Source organism: Homarus americanus, unplaced genomic scaffold (assembly GCF_018991925.1).
Source record: "Homarus americanus isolate GMGI-L3 unplaced genomic scaffold, GMGI_Hamer_2.0 scaffold24260, whole genome shotgun sequence".
NCBI classification, from domain to species: Eukaryota; Metazoa; Arthropoda; class Malacostraca; order Decapoda; family Nephropidae; genus Homarus; species Homarus americanus.
In genome coordinates, this window is record NW_024721079.1 from 5,718,186 (window position 1) to 5,741,271 (window position 23,086).

At 36.8% G+C, this 23,086-nt stretch overlaps 1 protein-coding gene across 1 annotated transcript; it reads right to left on the reverse strand.

Annotated features, from left to right (window-relative positions):
• Positions 1–7,938: 7,938 nt before the first annotated feature.
• On the reverse strand, positions 7,939–23,031 carry LOC121861472 (cell division cycle-associated protein 7-like). Its single transcript, XM_042359239.1, has 7 exons — positions 22,657–23,031; positions 16,941–17,042; positions 15,967–16,148; positions 13,687–13,876; positions 12,549–12,805; positions 11,712–11,838; positions 7,939–11,079 (listed from the first exon to the last, which is right to left on the reverse strand). Exons 2-7 carry the CDS (start codon positions 17,010–17,012, stop codon positions 10,930–10,932), a joined length of 978 nt encoding a protein of 325 aa, XP_042215173.1. The 5' UTR covers positions 17,013–17,042; positions 22,657–23,031; the 3' UTR covers positions 7,939–10,929.
• Positions 23,032–23,086: the final 55 nt, after the last annotated feature.

The window sequence follows — 23,086 nt, forward strand, 5'->3', positions numbered from 1 at the left end:
AGTGTTTGAGAACGTTATATACATTCTTACATCTTCAGAAAGAGGAGAATATTTACCGTACAATCTTTTCACTATACGCCACCAACGCAACCGTGACCTTACCATCCATAGTGACAGTCCCATGGGGGTGGTGGGGGGTGGGTTCCTCTAACCACATAATCTGGGGCCCTGCAGTGGCTGAGTTGCCCGGGGCCCCGCACCCTCCTAGGGACTGCCCTGCCCGTATTCTTTAATTAATAATAATTCAGTTATTTATTATTCGAGAAATCGTGCGTAAAGACTTTAGCTGTTGAAGCGTATAGTTAATATATTAAAACATTTTGCAAAGATTTAAAATGTTGATGTTTAGTGTACGGTCTTGTTTAATGTACTCGCTTAAAGACGAGTGGCTTAACATCATATCCCCCCCCCCTCTCTCTCTCTCTCGCACACACACAGGTTTTTCCCCCTTTCTTGTGAGGACAACAGCGTGACCGGTGTACCCTGGGAATCAGGCAAGTATTGAATTGACCCCAAAAACATCGCTCTTACAACTGATGTACACAAACCGCCCGCCCGCCTGTTGTTGACGGCCCATCATCAATAAAACGGACATCTCAGGTATATAAAATGATAACTTTATTAAAGCATACAAAGTCATCCAAACGAATACCCAAAATTTGGTTAATAATATATTCAATTCGGAGTTGTTGTTTTTTTCGAGGAGTCTATACATAAATCGTTGACTGTGATCATACGCTTATCATATGTTAGATATAACATAATCAAATAGTATGTAAATCAAGCTCTCGTTTACAAAAGATAATGGAATCACGTGAACATTAGGCGCCCCACTAAGTTCAACAGATTAAACACCTTAACACACGTAAGGGATGTTCAATAATCAGGTGATATAAACAGAGAGGGGGAAAGTCAGTTCAGTTCACAAGTCAAGTTTTTTTAACCTGGGAATTGGTCTTGTTTGCGTACTGTGCCTACCTACACCCTGCTGGATACCTGTATTCATGCTTAAGCCATATGGGGGAAAAAATCGTCCAGTGAGGAGAAAAGCGGGAAAATTGCAACTTATATTTATTTAGGAAAAAATGCCATTATAATCCCATAGTTAAATTCTAAAATAAAATCAGCATTATACGACTATTTTACTCGTGTTAGGAAATCTTACTTCAACCTTGAAATTAAAAAAAAAACTACCAAGCTTGAAAAGTAAAATGTGAAAGGGAATTATTAAAAAAAATCCACGTTTAACGATTTACAAACAAAATCCTGCTTCGTGCATGGTGAGCTAACTTGATAGGCAGGATTGTGAGGGCTGCTGACCTCTTGCTAAGACAAAGCTTTTAGTGCTATGAGATAACGTTTAGCCCTTATACGAAAGTGACGGTGTTGGCTCCGGCAGTGATTTGGGTTATGAGGTAAGAGAAGTAACATTGTCTTTAAATTATTGATATTTATTTTAATGCTTTTTCTGTGGGTTTTTTTTTTATGTAGGGGAGTATTTGGGTGTTTGTAGGTGTGCGCGTGTTGCTTCGTAAATGTCAGAGAGATATTTGGGATTACCTGAAGATTAGACACCCACAGCTAATTTCACGGACACTATCATAATCCCCCCCCCCTGGTAGCGTTGTTTTATGAGATGAAAAATAAACTTGAGTAACAGGTGATCCAATATTTGTTAACAATAGTATTAACAAAATATATTATTACAAAATTCCAAGGAATGTCTTCCAAGAGAACAGTCCCACAGCGAAGGAGCTTCCACTTTAAACAATAACTGCCAACAAACACTGACACACACAAAGTTGACAGATTTACAGATTGCCCTGGAGGGGGCTAGTTTATTGGGCACCCCTTACATCCTGTGCAAGGTAAAGCGCAGAAACGTTTACAGTGCCCAACTGGGAAGCATACTAAGTTCATGCTTGCCTTTATGACTCATGCATTAAAGGCGTGGAAGCCTGAAGGGTCATGAGTTTTGTCAGCAAGTTACATAAAGTGACAGAATGATGAGTGTGTGGGGGGGAAATTCCCGGTACATTTCATATGTTTATAGCAAAGTGTGGCAAGTCCCTAATAATGTCAAGTGCCAGGCCTGTGACTAGGAGGAGGGATATCTGGTCAGGAAGGGAAGAGGTGTTGGTAACGGCTGGGGGCCTGTAGGAGGAGGTCACAGGGCAAGTGAGGGTGTAGTGAGAGAGGGTGTGAGAGTTGACCTGAAGCTGGTTGTAGCTAGGGTCACGTGCAGTTGACCTAAACGTATCCAAACTGGGAGAAGACACCGACCCACTACGCTCAAACGGACAAAAAGTGACGAAAAGGAAAGGAGGGTCATGGTAAACACGTGTACTAGGCTTCAGCGTATACAAATTTAGCAACAGTGCCTCCCTCCGGCCTCTAGTGAAGATCTCCGTGGTGGGTTAATGACAGGAACTCAACCAGGGCCCTCCCTCCTACAGGAATAATTGACCATAACCATAAGTTTCCCGCCTATAATCTCACGCTAAGTCGAGAGGGAAGCACTTACGTGGGAGAACTACATCTATGACCCATAAACTTGTCAAGGAGATTCACCAAGTTGAACTGCGGTGACTGTTACTTAACGCAAACTTCACATTCGATATTTTTTTCAGCTTTAAGTTTATATGAAAGGTTGATTTATATACCGTATGTGCTTAATTTGTACTGTAGATGGAAGTGTCTTTATTACGATACACATAACAGTATTTAGTTGGGACATTTGGTTAGGTTAGGATAGGTTATGTTAAATTAGGTTAAGTTAGGATAAGTAAAAAATGTTGATAGGTGAAGTTTGGGTTGTTTAAGTTAGGTTAGGTTAAATTCTTGTCAATAGCAATCTTCATCACAATAGTTTTGAGAGAAACAGTATAGTTTTAATGGCCGTTCTTCTTGTTTAATTATTATTACCACTGTAAATGTGCCCAACCGAATGAATCTTTAATAAATAAATAAATAAAATTGAGGTCTGGAGTTATGATTTTCGCAGGAATTAATATTTAACTAATTGAAATTAAAGTCGAGTACCCGTAGCCTACATCAGTCTGACTCGCACCTGTTGGAATTATGAGCAACATCTACTGACCTGTGACATGACTGAAACACAGCATCCATTCTAACTGTAAAAAGTTGTATAATCTTTCCAACAAGAGAAATTTCGTGTTATATTTATATTTTATTCATTTATAGTTTGATTTTTAAGGTCAAGATCACACAAGTATCAAGAGTTGAACTAGTCCTGTGACACAAACTTGGGTTATTAGGATGGTGTTAGCCTGACACATAGGTCATTCTCAATTGCTCAAGTCAAGCTACGAGCAGTTTTCGTTCAACCCTTGTAAATTAAATTACCAATCATATCCTTGCATTCGAGAAATTGGTTAAGAAATCATCCACTTAAAATTTTTAGCATTCAGTAAAAAATGGTTTTCTCTCCCTCACCAACAGCCTCCGCAATTCTCACTGCTGTATTAAAATTGAAAGCACACAAAATATAAATAATAAGTACACTCTTGGTAACCTTCAAGAGGGCGTTAACACAAGCCAGCTACCACCACGACACGTTTCACCTAACATAATGTTTACTTCAATCAATAATTTATTTTTTCTAAACTTCATTTTACATCTCACTTCGTCATATATTAGACTTAAATAAAACTAAAACTATATAATCTATTCTTCAAAGCTTCACTCGTCTATAGTATAAAATTACATCAAAACATCGTCTCCCTGACTGACTCGGTCGTTCATAGGAGATTCCACTGGGTTGCGTTATACTCTTAATAATATACTATATCTGTTATAATATGTTACATTTCTAATATAACCTGTTCTAATATATCCCAGTTCTAGTATAATGTGCCCGTTTCCTAATATATTGTGCCTGCTTTTCTATAACACTGTTCTAACATGTCCAGGATTCATTCATTTGTACTTCTATATTTTTATAATAATCTTTGCTGTCATAATGATCCTTACAACGTCAGTGACCCTTAATAATGTGCCACAATGATCTTTTATAATGCGTCATAATGATCCTGTGTCAGTGATCCTTTACAATGTACCATAATGATCCTTCACAATGTGTCATAGCGATCCTTACAGTGTGTCAATAATCCTCACTTCACAACTTCAAATAACTAAGTAAAAAGTCGTCGACCTTATAAAGTTAAAAACCAACAGATATATCAAAGTTTTCTCTTTACGCTCAAGACAACAAATACACCACCAGCTCCTTGAACTACCACCAGGAAAATGAAGTGAACTGATTAACCGTGTCATCAGAATATTAGAAGCTGTTACCTGTTTACACCTGTCTAGTGGTTACGTGTTTTGTTATTATTTTTACCTGCCCAACTCTTTTCATTAATACACAAAAAAATAATGGATTCATGAAAAGGACATCGTGGACAGCTTGTTAGGTGAGACGTGTAAGATTCGTTAAGTCATGTTGGGTCACGGTCAACATATGACGTGCAGTATGTTGATGGTGGTGACAACACTAGCGAGTTCAAGTATGATACACCTTGACTTTTGTTAACACTATTTCTGGGACAATGATTGACTGACACACACACACACACACTTACTCACACACACTCATACACACACACAATCCTACCCACCCATACACACAAACCCAGCCTAACCTACAAATCCACCCACGCCCACAAATTTACCCACCCACACACACCGAGTACCCACATCACCCCTAAACTTTATCCTCATCCTCCTCTGCTTCACTCATCTTACGCCCTCTCCCTTCCCTTTTAACTCATCTTCTCTATCACCTCTCCCACTTCTTTCTTCCTCATCCACTTCACCCCCAACTCTTTCCCTTATCACCTGTCTCTCGACCCCCCCTCATCCCATCCTTCCCGCCTCCATACCTCTCATTGCGTCCTCCCCACCTTACCTGGCTTCCCTCTCTTAAACCTCCCCCCCCCCCTACCACAAGACCCGTTCACTGATTGTTTGGCAGAGCTGTGTTACCTTGACGAACCCAGGCGGTGATTATGCCTTACCCCAGAATTGTTAATGGCCCATACAAAAAAGACGCACACACACATACATCCGCATTCAGCCCATACGACCACGTATTAGGTTTTATAAGAACAGTCCAGTACCAACCATTGTAGTATAAATTAATTATCAACAACTCGTAGTCAACCAATGTGTTCGCTCCCAACCAATCTTACTTTTTATACTGTTACTATGTTGAAATGCCTTAAAGTATGACCTTCTCCCCACCTTGTTATTATTTATCATATTTGTATCACTTAAGTTAATTATATATCATGTGTCAATAAACTGACCCATTCCCCAATTATGTAACTGTATATTTTCAGCCTTTTAGCTACAGTGTTCTTTCAATAAACCGTTAATTATTATCATTATTACACACACACACACGTTCACATATCCAGGAACTCTTACCCCCATATTTCCTAACAATTCCATCTTGTACCTGTATATTAAAGACATGCCAACTGATGTCCACATATCCAAAGAATACCCACATATCCAGAGAATAACCACATATCTAGATAATACCCACACACCCACAGAATACCCACTATCCACAGAGAATACCCACAGCCACACAGAATACCCACATATCCAGAGAATACCCACATATCCAGAGAATACCCACATACTCAGAGAATACCCAAACATCCACAGAATACCCACATATCCAGGGTCCCAACAAACACTTAACAGTATGATCCTGAATTCTTTATCAAACAGGGTGAGGTGGAGAAGCTAGTCTTAAGTCAACGAGAATCTGGAAGGGCTAAATATTGTATTGCTCGCAGGTTTTATGAGGTGGTCCAGCAAGAAGTAAACAAGTGGAGAGAGAGAAGATGAGAGAAGAAAAGAGAAAGATAAGAGAGAGAGAGAGAGATGAAAAGAAAAAAGAGCGAAAGATAAAAAAAGAAGAGAGAAAAGAAAAACAAGAGAAAGAGAATGAAGAGTAAGAGAAAAAATAATGAGAATAATTACATCAAATAAAAAAAAATAATAATAAAAAATAGTACAGTAGTTAAAAGTTTAGCAATTCTGAACTAAGTATAATGGCATAATAAACTTATCTGAAGCTGCTTTGTTGACTGTCCCATTCCTTAACTGTCGCTAACTATTACTTACATACTGTGCTGTCTCTCCCGGGTAGGTCTTTTGAAGGTGACTCTCATTAGATCATCATCAGCAGCAGCAAATAAAAGCGAACCATAAATTGTCTTGTCTTATCTCAAGCCATTATACAGTTTCTCACCTCTTTCTCTTCCTACTGCTACTACTTTAAAATTTGAGGATTTTATTGAAATTTAAATTACCATCGTAAATCTAGAGTCCTATTTTAATTCATAGACTCGAATACTCTGCAGCCTGTCACTGATGCCCTCTTGAATCATCACAGTTTTCTCCCACTTAAGCTTTTAGTTCTCATGCCTTTCTTTTATCTTTTTAAATGGAACAAGTGAAGGAAATGGCACAGTCAGGTCTATTTATTGAGGTCTTCCCTTGCTAAAGACTGATGAGTGTAGAGTATAATTGGTGATTCAAAATACAGTAAAGCCTCATTAAACAAAACTAACTTGGGAAAATGGAGCCTAGATTCTACAAGATGTGTTTTCCAGACCATAAAATAAAATAATTTATAGCTATTTTACAAACATTTACTGGACTCTGTTATCCATGTGATTTTAAACATAAAAATAAATACACCGACATAACATTAATCGAGAAAACATAACAAAACATAAAATTCAAATGAGCTAACCTGTTTATTTCTCCACCAAAGCCGAGGTGCAGGGGAAGAATACCCACTTTGTTGGAGTTGGCATATGTGTGATGTCTTGTGACAGGTTGGGTGGTACTGTACCTCCAAATCAAACACAGTGAGGCTTTATCCTTTTCAGTTTATGAGCAGTACTTGTATCCTTCTGCACTTGCCCCACCACCATTACCACTTGCACTCACCATGGTAATAAACTAGGAAGTATTAAACACACACAAAAAGGATTTACTGGTAGTGCCATAGTAAACAACCTATATCCACTGAGATGACCCACAACCTGTGTGAACATGTGACACTCACCAATGGCAGCCTAATACACCAGAATAATCTTGGTTTTAATCCAGAATTGTCATGTATCTTTCCAATTCTTTAGTTTTGGTATAAACTGACAAAGTACACCAACTACTTTTTGTGAAAAATCCAATTTCCTCAAAAAAATCCAAAAGGATCACATGAAGATAGTTACCCCTACTTATTTCACTTGATTACACCCTAAAGCTACCTGAGGGGGGTTAGGTTATGGTGGTTAATCTTAAAGTGAAACAAGCTGAGGTGCTAATCTTCATGTGATCTGAAAGGCCAGTTGGTCTTGTTTATCCAAATTTCCAGTTTAATAGTGGTCTTCAGTATCAATTGAGTAATGAGATAAACAGTACATGTGAATGTGCACTGCTGGAAGCATTTTGTTGATCAATTGAGTCCAGGAGGTTGCTATCACACCACCACACCCAGCCTAGAGATGATACCAATACTCTAACTGGAAATTAAACAGTTTTGGCCAGAGATTTGACAAAGTTTTCCTAATAAGATCTAAGGTAAGAATGATGCTTAAAATTTTACTACTGTGATGACTTAAAATTTTACTACTGTGATGACATGATAATGATGATGATGATGATATGAAATTGTCTATCTCTAGTCTAAACTCTAAAATATCCCACCAGTTACTAAAGATCACAGACAAACTCTATCAAACATGTGACTCATAACACTAACACTTTGTTAATGAGATTAATAATTAATACCTTCACTAACTACAATTTTCATCAAGATACTTCACATTTAGTTATCATTCTAACATACAAACTACAAAATCCATTAAATGTTAATTTCAAACTACTTCAGTAACAAAAAATGTGTTTATTGTACCAAATTTTCTACACAAATACAAAAATTAAAAAAAAATTAAATTCAAGTTCATGTTAGACATAAACTACATAAAACATTTTGGAAATATTCACTACTGTACTAACAGACAAAAATATGGACCACATTAAGATTAGGCACCCCAGCTTATCCCATGATGATTCAACACACTAATGATACCTAGAAGGGTTAGGTTAGGTTAGGTTAGCAATAGGGTGTTTAATTTATCAGGCAAAATAATCTGAGATGTCTAATCTTGTGATCCAAGAATACTGTACTACAGTACTACACATAGTAACCTCCCATGACATGAAAACCCTTCTGAATTATGGTAACTAATGAAACAGACCCCAACCTAACCTAACCATAGGATTGGAGCCCAACCTAGTAAGACCCAATCCTAATCACTACATTAGATTACAGCCAATCAAAATAAGACCCCCTTCAACCTGTAACCTCAGACATGGTGAGAACTGGCAGCTCACACCTCATGTAGTGCTACTACACAAACAAATACAGTTTTGGCACCAGTCTGTCAACAACTATTGTACTGCAAACATTAGTACTGGTCTCTACAATCTCTTATGATTTATATTACAGCTGCATAATATAAATCATAAGAGATTGTAGAGACCAGTACTAATGTCCACAGTACACTATGATGTGGTAATAACAGTTGAGGGAATTGTTAGTGTCTTATTAACCAAGCAACCAAGCCACATGTCTGAGCTGACAAGAAAATCGGTGAAATTTGGTCAATTCATCAATTGTGTAGCTGAAGCAATTTTCAGCCATACATCTTTTCATTACTCATATTAATGGTAATAAAACTTAAATCTAAAATTTTGTACTTAAGAATTAAAAATCTGTATACATAATTAACAATATTTACAAATAGATCTTTATACTTATGACATCTAAAATCTTTTTCATTTTCTAAATAGACTATATATGAGAACACTATGTGGAGGAAAAATATTCCATAAAACATTTGGAAATTTCTGTATTAAAATACAGTACATCATATTATTGTACAGTTTATATACTGGAGCAGCTCTGCTGCCCAGTCTTCATTATGCAGACAGCAAATATATCAACAAAATTAAATCATTCTAAAGCATCACTTAAAATTAACTGAATTTGCTGAAGACAGCTCACGAACACTATAATCAATACCAGGCAGCACCTCCAACATTCTTTGAATAAACAAAAGTAGGTGCAGTATTCTTACAAATAGTAACACCTACAAAACTAATCATCATCAGTGGCTTTGCATGACACATTGACCTGTTTTACTTACTTGTTCCTGACAACTGTATCCCAATATAAAACAAGTCACCTTCTACACCAAAACAATGGCAGCTTATGCATAATCTTACACCAAAATATCAAGTGTCATCACACTCTGCATGCAGTATTCCCACCTTAAGTCTAAGTGTTGTGATATACAGTACTCTGTACTATCATTTTTAACTATAAATACTGCAAAAATTATGAATAATGTACCATTTAACCAAAAATCCTGTTTTGTCACATAGCATGCAATATCATCAGCAATCTTATCATCGTCGTTTAACACACTCACTATACATGTGGCAGCATTGTCATGTACAGTCACCCTAAAAGTATTGTTATATTCTTCCATCTTAACAATTTGAATTACAGAACGAAATGCTGTGATATATTATCCAGAGCATCGTCATATGTTGATATGCCTGTTCCCCATGTCAGCAATAAGTGTAGAATGGGTATTTATAAACTACCAGTATATGCAAAACAAAACTTTATTAACTAGTTATTTTGAAATTCTGGTAGTTCCAAATAATTTTATCCACATAGCAGATATTAGTGTATACCTGGTGTCAACTGTAACAAAACTAGTAGACTAACACTGCTCACAAAACCACATCAATGATACTTTTTTGAGGACTGTACACCACATCTTCCTCAAAATTCCAGTACCTAGCATGCATGTTGGGTCTCAGCTACTATTAGTGCAAAACAGGCAGTTCTCTATTGACTTGGGATACTTCACACAACCAAAAATCAAATACATTTCAATGGAGGTGATCATTATATGCACAAGGTAAGATAATGACTAGTTCCTTGAGCATCACATTAACTGACAGGTAACATTTCCCCAGCATCAAATTAAATGTAATCTTTCTATATGATTCAAATACCTGTATTCAAATAATGTATATTATCAAATGCTGAGTAAAATGCTCATCTGAACTAATAAGCAAAGAAAAATATGTTAAGTCTTTCCCTTCATATATATACTGTACACAAGCAAATCCTGACAGGTATCAGTAGGCTGGTAATCTTTGATTAACTTATTGAGTAGCAACCCTGCCTTGCCAGCTAAGAGGGTGCTTGGAAATTCTATATACGTAGTGTATAATGCCCAATTCCCACCATGTAAAAATGGGTTGGTGATAGGAACGACATCCTGCTTAAAATATGCCTGGTGGCAACTGGGACACCAAGCCATTAGGTAATCAAGAATAACCCACGCAAGCGTGAAAAATGTTTTTAAAATGGTGGTGGCGATGATGATAATTATACACAACACACACAACATATATGGCAGAGGTAACTCAAGTTCACCAGTATGTAATATGTAGTCTCGCATATCTTTTCTTGTCATGATGTGAAAAATATTGAGTATTTTCCTCTGCTGGTACTGAACTTCTTGTCTCTTTTAACTTGCATTCCCATCTAAATTTATTCTATTTTCTACTGTTACCTTCATTGGTACATAAGCAGAATATACTACTATTTTCTAATATATTTCTCAGCTTTTTTAGAGATTACCATATTCTTAATACAGTATTCATGTAAAAACATAAAAAATTAAATGTGATTTTTTTGGTGGATGAATAACCACCTTTAGCTCGGTTGAATTACTACTTTTTTTAGTCTAATCATCATCATCATCACACTTACACATTATACTTTCAAGGTCATTACTTTATTAGACTTTCAAGATAATCCTTCACATTGTCAAATCCACGAGCCTTGGCTATATTGATGAGAATCCCCGTAGCACTTTTCCCATTCCGGTTACGGCATATGGAACAGTTACACAAACCTCGACATGGGGGACACATCCACTTCTGTAAATAAAACCAAAAAGATTAAAAGAGATAAAAATTTAGCATTATGTTCTACTTGTTATCACAGAACCTTCCTGTCAATGTCTTCATTTGTCTTGCACCACTCTAGTCCCCTATCTTTGAGCTCTCTATATCCTGTGATAAACCCAACATAAATGTGGAACAGTAATTAAAAAAATAAGTGATAAGACATATTCTTCCACACAACAAAACAAAGTACTGTAACAACATGGGAGGTAAAAAAGAGAAGACTTGGTATCCCTTCACACATGCATTCATTCCCAAAAATTTCAAAGAAATTATGTGATCCCTTCTAGCTGTTTTTTTTTTTACATAAAATATATGCTATTGTATTTTATGATAAGATATGTATAAACTGTATTGTTTTATGTTTTTAATGCTTATTCAGGAAATCCGTGCCTTTTGGAAAATCAGCCAGGGTAGGATACCATATAGCATGAATTTGCGAGGTCTACCCCACATTACTACAACAAATGCAACAAATGACCCAAATTGTTTTTCTGAGGTCTCACTGAACTAAAAATGTATGTATTAGTCTATCCTTTTTGAAAATCAAATACTTCTCAAAATAATGTACAGTAACCTCCAAGCTATTACAAGAATTTACTTACAGGATCAAGTAGCACCTCTCTGACGTCCTCTCCATATCTGTTCTTCAGGCATGGTCCACAGAACATCCCACGTACTCCTATACATTCACCAGAACGGCAAACTGTCTTTGTGTCAATTGTCTTTTGCCTAAAATACAAAAATAATTTTAAAAACATAATTCACATGCCAACAAATCATTTACATTAATGATGTGTACACTATAAAACATTAATACTATTATAAATTAAGAAGTGTATATACAGTAAGATACAAGAACAATAATGTTAATACTATGTTAGGAGAATTTACAATACCTGAAACCTTAGAAGAATTTACAAGTAAAATATAAGAGACTCCAGAAAAAGGCCAACATTTACCTATTCTATGTCCATTCTGACAATCAAGGTTTCTGACTTTTAATAACTAATATTTGCAGCCCTTTAAAAATCAGGTCACAAATACATATTGAGACAGACTCCTACAAAAGAAATTATTCTCACATAACATTTATGTTTTCAATGATGCTTGTTAGGATGGTGGATCCAGCAACAGGTGACCTACTTGGGTTATATCAATCACAGCAGTAGTAGAAAGATAAACACACACAGTAAGGTGGATGAAGACTGGTTAATGGATTATATAATAATATTTGATATTCAGTCTATTAAACAAACATGAACAAAATAAGCAATTTAGATGATGGATTCACTGGTCAATTCAAAATAATAAGTTTAGCTTTATCACAATGAACACAAAACCAAAGGTAATTATGTTTATCATCTTAATTAACAATTAATTAAACCACTGAAACCAAACTTTGTTCTAAACAATTCATTACCTATAACATCACAACACACCTGCATTGATGACATGTAGTTCCAATGCTAGCATTATAAATTTTTGTTCCGCTGCGATCAGAAACATTTCTCAGATCTTTAGAAGTAATGTTTTCTGGCATGACAGTGTTTACATTAGGATCAAAGGTACAGTTGGTTCTTCCACGCCCTTTTCTACCACTGTTAGAGCTTCCAATACTGGTGCGTTTCACAGGAGACAGACTGAACGATGAGGACAGATCACGGGTGGCTCGTCTCATTTTATTCACATCCATATCCTGGAAGAATATAAGGCAAGTAAATAGCAGGTAAAAATTCTATAACTGTTTCTATTTAACTACTGACAACCTTATCATATTATCCAACAGAGTAATTATCAATAGTTAAGGTAAAAAATGATCTCTGAGTGTTCAAAGACGGTTTCCTCATACAGATTTTCTCGAGAAATTATAATTTCATATCAGCAACTTCAGCCAGTACTGTCCTCATACTCACTCGCACCATTAACTGCACCTTGGTCTTCCTCAACAATTTGATTTAAATAATCCTCTATTCATCATATATGTACACACACAGTAAAAAAAAAAAATATTGTGTAGGGAGGGGGTCTGCTAACTTCTGTAATGATCCATACATCACCTGGTGTGCCGGGAGGGTTGGTGTGCGTGCCTGTATGGCAAAGGTTTCCACCTACCTATGGTATGTCCCCAGGACTGGTATAATATCATCAACACCATTACATTAATTATCTTACACACATATTCCACTATCCCTCGTCCGTGGTGTCGGATTGTTTCGTACAGACTCCGTGCGGTACTTTTTTACTGTGTGTACCAATAACAGAAACAAACCTGACAATAGTTTTACATTAACCCCTTCACTAAAGGTGATGCCAATTTCAATAATCTATTTGGCTAATGCCATATAATTTTATTCAGCTCAGAGGTAACCCCATACACAAGAGTTAAGCCATAAAAATTCTGGCAATAATATTTAAATTCAGTAATGTGGTGCTATGGAGATTTTAAAATCCTTCCTGTATGTTCCTATAAATGTATCATAAAACAAAATGGCTTAAAATACAATACTGTCCCATAGACTCCAATCACTTTATACTGTATAAGTAAAGTTGGTTAAGAAAGTTTGTGCTGACACTAACCTCAACATAACACTTAACATCCTCTTCATCTGACTCTTCTGCATCTGAGATGTTACTGAGGATCTCTTGGACTTTTTTGAAACGAAACCTGAGGAAGAGCGGTCGAGCCTCCTCCTGATCCTCATCATCCAGCTGCTGCCAGTCTGATGGTGAACTCACAGTAGATGAGCTGATACTTCCTCTTCGTGATCTGTTTAAGAGATGTTAGCTTAGAATAATATTGGAATACTTCCTTCATGTCACACTTTATACACAGCATTGCTCCTATAACCAAAGTCAATACCCTCTTATTTAACTCAAAAGAATAACACACTTTCACATCTTAAACAGATCCTCAAAACTCCCCTAGTTCCTCAGACTCTCCTGCTTAACATCTATCAAGACTTTAGTGTAAATGTCCATTTTTGAAGGTCATTAGGTGTCTGCCACTACTGAGGTTCTTTGTTTAAAAATACTGTAATGTTACTATATATTTACTGTAATTATTTAAATTTTAGAGGGCAGTGATCACTATAAATACCATTCTTTTACTACACTGGCCTATTGGATGAAAAGAATCAAAACCAGAGCATCACTGGAAATGCCCTTCCCATAAGTTCATAACCTACGTGAGATAAATACAGTAGTTTATTAACAAATCTATTTTCAATAAGCCAGTTCCATGTTCCACTATAGTGTATACATTTTCATTCTTAGTAATATATAAGAATTTTACATACAAAAGAAATGGTTATTGGATTGATAAAATATTCCTTTTGCCTGTATTTATATCCTGATTGCCTTTTACCTTAACTTGTGTTGGCTTGAGTTTTTTTTCCAAGTTCACACACACTGTATGGGTGTTTGTCAAGTCTGAACCAAGCACAATGAAGCATATATTGTGGACCGAAACTTATAAATGCCACATACTATTTTTGACCACTCTTGAGGCAAATTGTAAAGTATGAATCAAATCTTTTTCAAAACTCTGTATGACAAAGTTAGTTGCAGTGTTCATATATGATGTACACTCTGAGGGACAAATACAGCAGCTGCAAAATAAACTTCCCCAAGAGGGTTGGCACTGTGAACTTTGGCTTAGGGTGAAGCTACACTCACAATAGCATAGGTCTGTCAACAACAGGGCTCCATGGGCACTATAGCTATCATAAACAATATAAAGATTCAAGTACAGTACAACAAACCTGAATCAAAATGCAACCAAACTAATTTATATCTAGCTGTAATGTTCTCAAGTTCAGTCATTTACACCATTCATGTGTCACAGCTTTGAAAATTATAAGAAAAAACAAATCAAATTTTCCTCACAATTTCAACAAATATACTCCTGAATGCACTGATTCAGTTTCTGTGGTCAAAAGAGTGTAATTTTTAAAAGAGTTTCACAAACAAATTAAACCAAAAACCTGATAGACCAAGGCTTACCCACTTTAAATTTAAAGGTTTACACAATCTATAAAGCTGGCAAGACAAAGCTAAGAGTCTTATATGTATGAACGGAATAACCTTCGATTACAATACTGTATATCCAATTTCATATCTTATTCCAAATTCTTATAGAGCTTTTTAAAGCTTATATCCTTACAAAAATGCACAAATATCAACTGTAATATATTAAAATTTGACGACTCTAAACTAAAATTTTATTTCAAACTACCTGTAGAGTAGTGTGATTTTTCACAAAGCTATTTAGGATATTCAAAAAAGTATCTGCACTGATGGATGTCCCACAACCATCCCTCAATCCTACACCTGAATATTGGTAATTAACTTAATTCTGTATAATCAAATCAGAATAGTTTAGCAAAGAATATTCTTGATTGTCCAGGGGGCAAAATTGCACAGCCCCAATTAAAATAAAATTTATTTCCAACTGTATTAAGTATCAAGCAATGACAATCACACATGTCCACTAGCTTTTGAAAGTGCCCTGTACTTATGGATTAGATAAAATTGTAAAGGGACAAAAACAGGTGGAGTTTGCAACCTTGGGTGACACAAGAGCATCTTACTTACCATATGAATTATGTAGTACTGTACAAATTTCAAGAATTATTATACATCACCAAGAAACCTTAAAAAAGACATCAACAGTGGTGGAAATGGAATGATTTGCCCCTCACTTTGAAAAGTTCCTACATACTACACACCTGGTAATAAGCAAGACAAAAGAAGAATCCATTGATAGGTAAAAAAAACAAAAACAGCTTCTCTAATTTGCAAGATCTAGAAACCGAATACAGTAAGTACTGTAAATTACTAATAAGCTGTCACTGATACCTAGTTCGTGGTGGCGAGTGGTATGGCTGGTATCTACTGGTGCTTCTTCTCTTATACTGACGTTTAGGAGACCAGTCATCAGTGTCATCTGTCTTCTTATGCTTTGGTTTGGTTTGTATTGCAGGTTTAACACATGCTACTGAATCCTGGAAATCCTGGAAATCCTTCATGAGAGCAGCAATCTGGAAACAAGTGTAAATAATATATAGAATGTCCAGGAGGATATACTGTAATGTGCACAATGGGATGCACAGTACAGAATATTGAGATTTTTACCAGATGAGAAACGGTCAATACGTAGTTATAGATTTTGGAAGCCAACTTTTCTTTTCCTTATTCTAGTTGGGTGTCCAGAATCAAGAACAAGTATACAAGGCCTTACTCTTGTATATATACTGCCATTCTACAACAAGGCAGCCCCAAGTATTAAACATAACCTATCACCAAATCACAGAACTTCAGAATGTACGAAATCCAAACTGAAACATATCTGTGACCCATTCCAACAATTAATATACAGTACAATACAGTATTTCCCTTCAGGTAGAAATTTTTCAGACTTCCTACAAACATCAATATTGAGACTTAGTAATCAATTGGCCCAATACAGTAGCTACTAAGGGAAACAACCACACAATTATTAAGAGAAAATTCAATTTGAAGGCATACTGTACTGTATATAAAAACCGATTTCTTGTAAAGTTGAAAACAAACAATGAAGTTGAGAAAGTTCAGCTATAGTTAATAACCTAATGTTTGCAAATTTATTATGGTTAGCTTTGCCTTTTTTTTTTACTATTATTTAAATGACAACACAAGCTTCATTAAACCCCAGAACAGATTACTGTAACAAATAAATAATAAGATGAAGCATAACCAAAGTATCAGGGATAAAACTGTACACATTATCAAGGTATTGTACATAACCAGATGGGAACTATGATTAACTGTGGACAAATCTATCATGTACTCACCAGCTGCTGACGGTCCTGAATATTCTTCTCTCGCAGCAGCTCATAGTCACTCAGGTCATTCGCTCGCAACATTTTGTCACTTTTGTCGAGTGCTCCTCAACCCTAAGACAAAAACAAATAATACAAACTAAATAAAGTACAGTATAGAATGATATGGTGAACTTTCTAGAGGACAAATTCTTTTAATGCTGATTCTCTACATTCATTTTGTCTTAATACTGCACAATATATTTTAAAAAATTACAGCGAGAGAGAGAGGAAACGGAAACTTGCCAATTATATCAGTAAGCACAGTCCTGGTGATAATAATACTTTTAGGCATGCCATGATGTTAATGGAAATAATTTTGAACTTACTGTATATTTCAAGACCTATATTATGCATAGTACAGTAATTAAAAAATTTAATATAATACTACCCAGTAAAATTAAATTCAGAGCACTGCAACCTTTTGATCACCCTGTATGTATAAGATTAATAACACTATGACATCATCAATAGCTAATAAGTACAGTACAGTTTCAGCAACAGAAACAAATTTTACCATCAATGTAGACGTGAAACTCAAAGTGGGTAGAGATTGGCACAATTTTTAGAGGAAAATACACTAAAACCAGATAATTTTGTATTTACAAATTTAGTGTACAGTGCTGTCCTTACAAATTCTGTCATATAATTTTAATTTATCATTTCACCACTTCCTAGTCACTAAGCCAGTTGTTATGTTCTTTGTTAATTTGTTTTGAACTTTATTAGTCCACTGTTAGTTAGTACTGTATGGGAGGAAACCTGTAATGTTTGGTAGGGTCACACTGGATAATACCCTTCCCGTGTGTCTTGGGCAAAACTCGAACCTATGACATAAGGTGAGAGATACTCACATTACCACTAACACCCTCACTGTATCAACTTAAGGTGAAAAACAGTTTAAATAATGAGGAAGTGTCTTACTGAATCTCAACATTCACATTTAGGTGCTACACTTTGTACTCGAGTACTATAAATACTGTAATTATCTTTTAAGTAAGACCAACATAATACCTGTATACCTAGACAGTCCATCCCTCACAACGCTCTTCAAAAGTGAAGTGCTTCCCCGTTTGGAGTATACTGTCATCCAGTCTGATCCCCAAGAAATACTTAAGACTGTCAGTTGATCAAAAATGACCAAAGGAGGGCCACCAGACTAGTGCCTGCACTATGGCACCTCAGTTACCTAAAAAGATTAGAACACCTACATTTATCCAGCTTATACTGTAGGCAGGCAAGGGGTGACTTAATATAAGTTTATAAACGTCTCATAGGACATTATTCAGTTGAGTATTCATACCTGGAGCTGCCGGATACCTGCCCTAATAGGGGTCACAGCTTAAAGTCAAGCAAACCAAAGTTCAGAAAATTTTAGGGCAAACTTTTTTGGTAAAGGTGGAGAACAAAGGGAGGCTGGGGAACGTAACTCCCGTATTTTATCTATTTCTTATGGGGAAAATTGAATCCGTTAACGTTCTTTCCGTTAACGTCGCGGTTTTCAGGAACGGAACCACGATGTTAAGCAAAGACTTACTCTACATTGAATTTTGGATACTTTTACTTCTATTTGAGTAACATTTTGCCAATGTAACAATACTTTTGTATAAGTAACAAAGTCCAGTACTTTATACAACTATGGGATTTGCACAGATCATACACACAACTCTGGAGAGTGAAGGCTAAAAAAAGAAAAGGCATTCAAATCTAAAATAAAGGTAGTAAAATCCAAGATATGATGCTCTTTCATTTATTGACAGTTTAAGGGAGACCAGATTCAGAATATACGCTTACGATTGGAGTACAGCACGCACCTACTGGCCAGAATTTTTGGCGGAATATTTACGGTGAAAATTTAATTTTTTCTCATACAAAGCACGTAGAGACCTGATTTAAGTGTCATATGATCAATTTTTCTGTGTTTTTACCACATAATTTCCCTCATCCTTCATGCCCTGCCCATTACAGGCGATTCATAATCATAGATGGAGAAAAAGAACAAAAATTATAATAAAAATAAAAAGTTGTAGTACCGATTTTATTAGTTAATACCATCTAAAGTAGGGCTGTGCAAACTGGAGTCCTCGAAGCCTTTCAATGCGGCCCACTTCTAAAATTACCATGAACCCTTACCCTGTTGCCCTCACACCCAAGGCTTAATCTTGGCCAGCAAGACCAACTCTACAACCTGTGAAGTGTGAAGCTTCATCAATGGTACAAACACAGTGAATGTACTGTAATTGTAACATATAGCATCAAGGTTAAGCTGTCACACTGGTATATTGTTATGTCCAATGGCTCAGGGTTGCTGGGTCTATACTTTTAAAGATGGTCTGTTGTATTTGAGACTGGTTTGTCCTTTATTGTATAAATAAAAATGACAGTCTTAAACTGTCCTTATCTTTTTCTAAAAATTTTCTGTTTTAAAGAAAACCTTATTGATGTCCAATTCATATTTGTATTACTAACTATGTGTTTGTGACAAGTGGTCGCTGCAATACTAAACATGTCATGAGATACGCCAGCCCAACCCCCCCCCCACCATGGTTAAGATATGGCTTTAAATTTATCATTAATTTTTATTTTTAAAAGCAATACAATAAGAGTGTACTATAGCCTTTGATGCATAATATGTAAAGTACTTGAGAGTATTATCAGAGATGCCGCGATGGAACATCTACTACGAAACAACCTTGTAAAGGATTGCCAACACGATTTTATGCCGGGGTGCTCCTGCTTAACGCAATTGCTTAAGGTATTGGATATTTGGACCCATATTCTGGAATGGGGTGGTAATATCGACAATATATACCTAAATTTTGCCAAAGCTTTCGACAGTGTACCCCACGAAAGGCTGAAAATCAAACTGGAAGGGTACGGAATTCGGGGAAATGTCCTAGCGTGGATAGAAGACTTTCTACATGACCGCAAGCAGTGTGTGGTGATTAATGGCACGAAATCATCATCCGTACCTGTCACAGCGGGATACCACAGGGCAATGTATTGGGCCCGCTGTTGTTTGTTTGTTTCATAAATGACATGCCTGACGTTGTACACTCCTCCATGCAAATGTTTGCCGATGACGCCAAGTTATTTCGGGAAATCAAAAACCAAGCTGACTGTGAAGAGCTCCAGAAGGATCTCTGTGAGCTCCAAGAATGGTCGAAGAAATGGCTGCTGAGATTCAATGTCACGAAGTGTAAGAGGATGCACCAGGGTCGCACCAACGGTAAGGAGGCGTATCATATGTCCCAACAGGATGGAAAAACTGCACTATTTGAGACTGAATATGAGAAGGACCTAGGTGTGTATGTTGACAATGAGCTGAAGTTCTCGGGCCATTGCGGGAAGAAGGTAAATCAGGCAAATAAATTATTGGGTCTTATAAAAAAGTCGTTCAGATATCTAGACGGTCCGTCCCTCGTAACGATCTTCAAGAGTGAAGTGCTTCCCCATCTGGAGTACTGTCACCCAGTCTGGTCGGAGAGATATGCTAGGGACTGTCAGTTGGTTGAAAATGTTCAAAGGAGGGCCACCAGACTGGTGCCTGCACTTCGGCACCTCAACTACCCTGAGAGATTGGAGCGCCTGAACTTGCCTAGCTTATACTACAGACGGGCAAGGGGCGACCTAATTGAGGTGTATAAGCATCTCAAGGGGCACTACTCAGTCGAGAGTCCTTACTTGGAGCTGGCGGACGCTCGCCCCACAAGGGGTCACAGCTCAAGATTGAAGAAGCCGAAAGTCCAGAAAACTGTGAGGGCAAACTTTTTCGTTGTGAGAGTTGTGAACTCTTGGAACAATCTACCAGAAAGTGTTGTTACAGCACCAAGTGTGAGTTCTTTCAAGACCAGACTTGACCAACACTGGAACAGGTTTAGGTACATTCAGGAGCCAGTGCATGCCCAGTACTTGCCAACAGTGCATAACGGAGACGTGACCGATCGCCCAAACGGCTAACAAGCCGATCAGTAGTGAAGAGGATAAGTAAAAGATGATTTTATTGTGGACCTCTATGCAAAAAGTTTGCATCAACGAAATATATAAACACGTTCTGATACTAAAGACGGTTATTGTAAGGCATTTTCAATGCACAGAAAAGCTAAAACGTTAGCGATTCTGTATGCGCAGATGCTGCTTTTGATTTGTGCGCATGACACTTGAGCTAACACCTCCATGAGGTGTTAGCCTTTCGCAGGGCCCAAGTGGCACAAATAGCTAACAACCAATCAGCAATTTCTCCCAGTGAAAATAACGCGGATCGTGGCCGCTTATGGAGAATATTTTTAATAATATTGAAGAGTTGGGGGCATTTAAGGCAATAAAAAACTGTGATATAATAATAAAAATATTTCTATATATGGTAGTATATTGGATCGGACCTAAAACAATGCGCAAGGCGTGAAAGAATTGAAAAGGATTGCGCCTAGTTGAAACCTGTTTAGGCTCCGCCCTTTTTATGTGGGTGCTGTCAGATTTCATTATCAGCGTATCCCTCATGCGCAATGTTGACTGAAGACATCCAGTCGTGACCAATGAGGTATCGATATCATCACGTGGATTTTTTTTGACCAATCACGTTTGATTTTTTTCAAAGGAAGCATCCTGGGTACGATTTTAGTTTCATTGACCAGTCTCACAATACCAGTCTTTATGCCCCACATCTTACCTTAACCTGAAAAAGAATTAGGTTCATCTGGGTCGTCAATGCACATGTGCTGTAGATGCTTAAGAAACGAAGACAGAGGTAAGACGCGATGTGTGAGGGGGTGACAGACCCCACAAAAAGTAAACAAGACATGGCGAGACTTGTCACCGAGCGAATGTAATTATATTGAAAAATTAATATCTCGGTTATCCTTAATTTCCCTGTGGAAATATCATAGAAGAAAAATGTCTTACACTTGTCTAAACATTACAAAAAACATATTAATAACAGCGAAAGAATAACCGGTGCAAGACTATAAATTCACCGTTACTTTTAATCTAGAGAGCATATAGGCACAGGACAGACACAAGCTGAGTGACTGGGATATGATAGACCTCTGAATAACCTAGAGCAATGATCACCTGGTTGTATTCAGGGTCTGGCATTATTACCTACAAACATTAGTAACACTATAATTCCCGAGATATCTTGTTGATGACACCCAGGAATTAAGACTAAAATCTGCAGATAAACAAGGTCTCTGCCAAGTTATATCAAGATATTGAAGAAATGACTAAATACAATGTAAGAATACGTGAAGGACGGACATCACAGCAATTCAAAAAAACATTTTACAAATCTTTCCACTGAAACTCAATAAAAAAAAATTCAGGTTTAAAACAGACCTTTTATATTTACCTATTCCATACCTCTACAGTAGCAAAGGAAGGTGTCCCTAGAAGCAGTCAGTGACACTCTAGAATCATAAGGATGCTACTAAAACGTTCAAGAACAAGTCTTGGCTACACGTTTCTCACAAGCCTTGTGGCCATATCCGTAAATAAGACACGTGTACATTTTGCAAATAAAAAGGTAATGTATCACATCATTATTAGCAGAAGACATGAAGTATCATTTAACAACGTCTATATAATTTTATAGCAATTCATAAACTAACACCACAACTGCAGTAAAGTCTCCATTTTGGAACCATCCCTCAAATCTCTTACAGATCTGCCGTAAATATAGCACTTTACATACCTAGACTGTCCAGACACCTTTTCCAAGTAATCTTCAGCTTGCCCAGTCACTTTCGGCGTTATGGCCACGGTCAGCAGGAGACACAAAGGAAAAATAAAAAGCTTTATAAACCCGGGGTCCTGGAACAAGTCTCCTCCCCACGCTAAGATTTCCCGCGCTTTGGAGTTGCCAGTGTTGGTAAATATTGAAGAACTTTAACAGTTTATACATATATATTTACTGAATGTTGTAGTTTTCATTCAAGTTATTATTCCATTTTAATAAAGAATTAACCTCGAGTCATATAATAAGGATTGTTCAGGATAATCCCTTATTGCGTCATTTTTAAAGGGAGCAATGATGACATTCCTCTGCGGGACTTTAAACTGCCCTTTAAATAACGGCTTTTACTCCTCTGGAATAATATCTCTCCTATAATTAATACAAATAG

Excerpts from the sequence above, each read along its gene's own strand:
- LOC121861472 (XM_042359239.1), bottom strand. The coding sequence starts at position 17,012 with ATGTTGCGAGCGAATGACCTGAGTGACTATGAGCTGCTGCGAGAGAAG. Across the intron at positions 13,877-15,966 it reads CACTCGCCACCACGAACTAG|ATCACGAAGAGGAAGTATCA; the intron begins GTATCAGTGACA and ends TCTCTTAAACAG. Across the intron at positions 11,839-12,548 it reads ACTACATGTCATCAATGCAG|GCAAAAGACAATTGACACAA; the intron begins GTGTGTTGTGAT and ends TTTGTATTTTAG.